This window comes from Austrofundulus limnaeus, unplaced genomic scaffold (genome assembly GCF_001266775.1).
Source record: "Austrofundulus limnaeus strain Quisiro unplaced genomic scaffold, Austrofundulus_limnaeus-1.0 Scaffold226, whole genome shotgun sequence".
In the NCBI taxonomy this organism is placed as follows: domain Eukaryota; kingdom Metazoa; phylum Chordata; class Actinopteri; order Cyprinodontiformes; family Rivulidae; genus Austrofundulus; species Austrofundulus limnaeus.
Window position 1 is genome coordinate 27,743 of NW_013952628.1, and position 2,385 is coordinate 30,127.

Sequence of the window (2,385 nt, forward strand, 5' to 3'; positions counted from 1 at the left end):
TAACATTTCTTACTTCATGGAAACACCACAGTTGCGAAACTGTGTTTTTTTGACATTAACATAATATCGACAAAGTTTTGCGCACATTTGCAATGGTAACACAGCTAGTGATATCAATTTTTTTGTAAGGAAAGTGAACGCATTTTTGGAAAGCCAACATTATTAATAGGGGTGTAAGAAAATATCGATACACTGAAATATCGCGATATTTCATTTCCCGATACTGTATCGATATTCTAAAGTTACAGAAGGCTAGCGCATGTCTGTAATAGAATTTTCTGAGACAATGAATTTTGGTTTTTCTTTTTTTTCCAGTAAGAGGTTTTTATTTAATAGAATTTTTGGACCAAAAATAAGTTGCAATATATCGCAATATATCGTATCATGACCCGTCTGTCATGATATGTATCGTATTGCCAAATTCTTGCCAATACTGTTAACATAGTATTGGCCAATACAGCCAATATTATTAACATATTACAAAAATAATTTCACTTTGCTCAGATGTACCGTTGTTGAGATATTTACATGTAAAATAACAGGAAGTGATGTCAAAGGGGAATGTCTGCATGTGAAAATAAAAAATAAATCAATGTTACCAATTATTTTAATATTTGAGATGAATTACAATCATCCTACTTACAATGTGTTAACATTTTTAAGACTTCTGAAAGACTGATTTAAGACATTTTAAGGCTAATTACAGGGTTCCTACAGCTAAAGGAAAGTCAAATTTAAGACTTTTTAAGACCTAATTAATGCCGCTTGAAATGAAATTTAAGACCAACTTCACAATAAACACAAATGGGAAAAAAAACGTTAACAATGTTAGCCAAATGGTTTTTAAAACTAAACAACGAGCTGCGAGAGGAAATCTGTAAATTATTTAAAAGAATTTAAAAAATGTTACCAATTATTTTAATATTTGACACAAATTACAACCATCCTACCGTGTTTTAACACTTTTAAGACCTCTGAAAGGTTGGTTTAAGACATTTTAAGGCTAATTAAGGCCTTATTTTTGAATTGATGAATTCAATGAGTTTTAAGCCTTTTTAAGGGTCTGCAGGAACCCTGGAAAAGGAGTGTTTTGTTTTATTTTTTAGACAAACAACTGGAGAAATGTCTGGAGGAGTTTCGTACGAAGGTAGATGAGAAACGTTAGCGGGACGCTGCACTTACGGTTCACACAGACACTGGAGGGCTGCACGCTCAGGATCTCCGTGCACGAGCGCTTTAATATCTGCAGGATGAGGAGACATTTAAATGAAGGCATTATTGCTGGGGGGGAGCAGAATAAATACATCAAGTCCTGACCGTTATTGGCTCTGTCAAGTTTAGAAAACAGATCAGGGAGCGACACCTGAGAGATGTCCCGCTGCCGAGCGGTGAAGGAGCGTGCCGGCGATCAGCGGCGAGGACAACAGGAGGTAAAACAGCAGCTGTGTCGGCCTTTATGGGGAAATTATGCAAGACTATTACGGCTCCTCGGTTCTATTAAAAAGCTCCAGGATGTTGCATTATCATATAAAGAGGCCGGCGTGAGCACACTGTCACTGAGCTGCACTTCCCACTATGATTCAATAAATCAGCCAAGGGAAAACTATGCAAATCCAGGCTCGCGGTGGGTAAAACGGAGCATATTAATGGCGGTAGAGGACATCTGAACCTTTCATCTGATGTTGGACACGAGCTCAATCTGAGCAGTGGAAGTGGAGGTGTTTACAGCGGCCTTGTTAGGGATGATGGGTTGAGAAAAGAGGAGAGGGTTGTGTGACAGCTGCTGCTCCTCGGTGCCTCCGTCTTTCCGGTCTGATTACTTCTTTGGCAGCAAACGAAAAAAAAAAGGGAAGAAAAAACTGATTGTTTGCATAACATACATTCCTCTTTTTGTTCTGGTTCTGGTGTCAGAACTTCTTTTGGAACCTCCTGGACCATGGTTTCATGATTTCTCCACTCGTGTTTAAGTTTTTTTCCAGATTCCACAGGCCTGGAGGTAATCAGGCCTGAGCGTGTCCAGTACGGTCCACTTCTGGACTTCTGGAACCCAGAGATCTGGGGTTTCGCTCAGAAAGGGGTCTCTGACCTTGTCTTAAAGGTTATAAGCATGTTAAAGGTAAAGGTTATAAGCATGTTAAAGGTAAAGATTATAAACATGTTAAAGGTAAAGATTATAAACATGTTAAAGGTAAAGATTCTAAGCATGTTAGAGGTAAATGTTATAAGTTTGTTAGAGGTAAATGTTATAAGTTTGTTAGAGGTAAAGGTTATAAGTTTGTTAGAGGTAAAGGTTATAAGTTTGTCAGAGGTAAAGGTTATAAGTTTGTTAGAGGTAAAGGTTATAAGTTTGTCAGAGGTAAAGGTTATAAGTTTGTTAGAGGTAAA

General features: G+C 37.7%; 1 protein-coding gene across 1 annotated transcript in view; it reads right to left on the reverse strand.

The window, feature by feature from the left end:
* Positions 1-2,385, reverse strand: part of antxr2a (ANTXR cell adhesion molecule 2a) — a gene marked incomplete at both ends in the record, with an annotated part of 41,494 nt that overhangs the window by 27,367 nt on the left and 11,742 nt on the right. Inside the window, 1 exon segment of the mRNA XM_014019667.1 lies at positions 1,183-1,243. Coding sequence (XP_013875121.1) covers positions 1,183-1,243 — 61 coding nt within the window.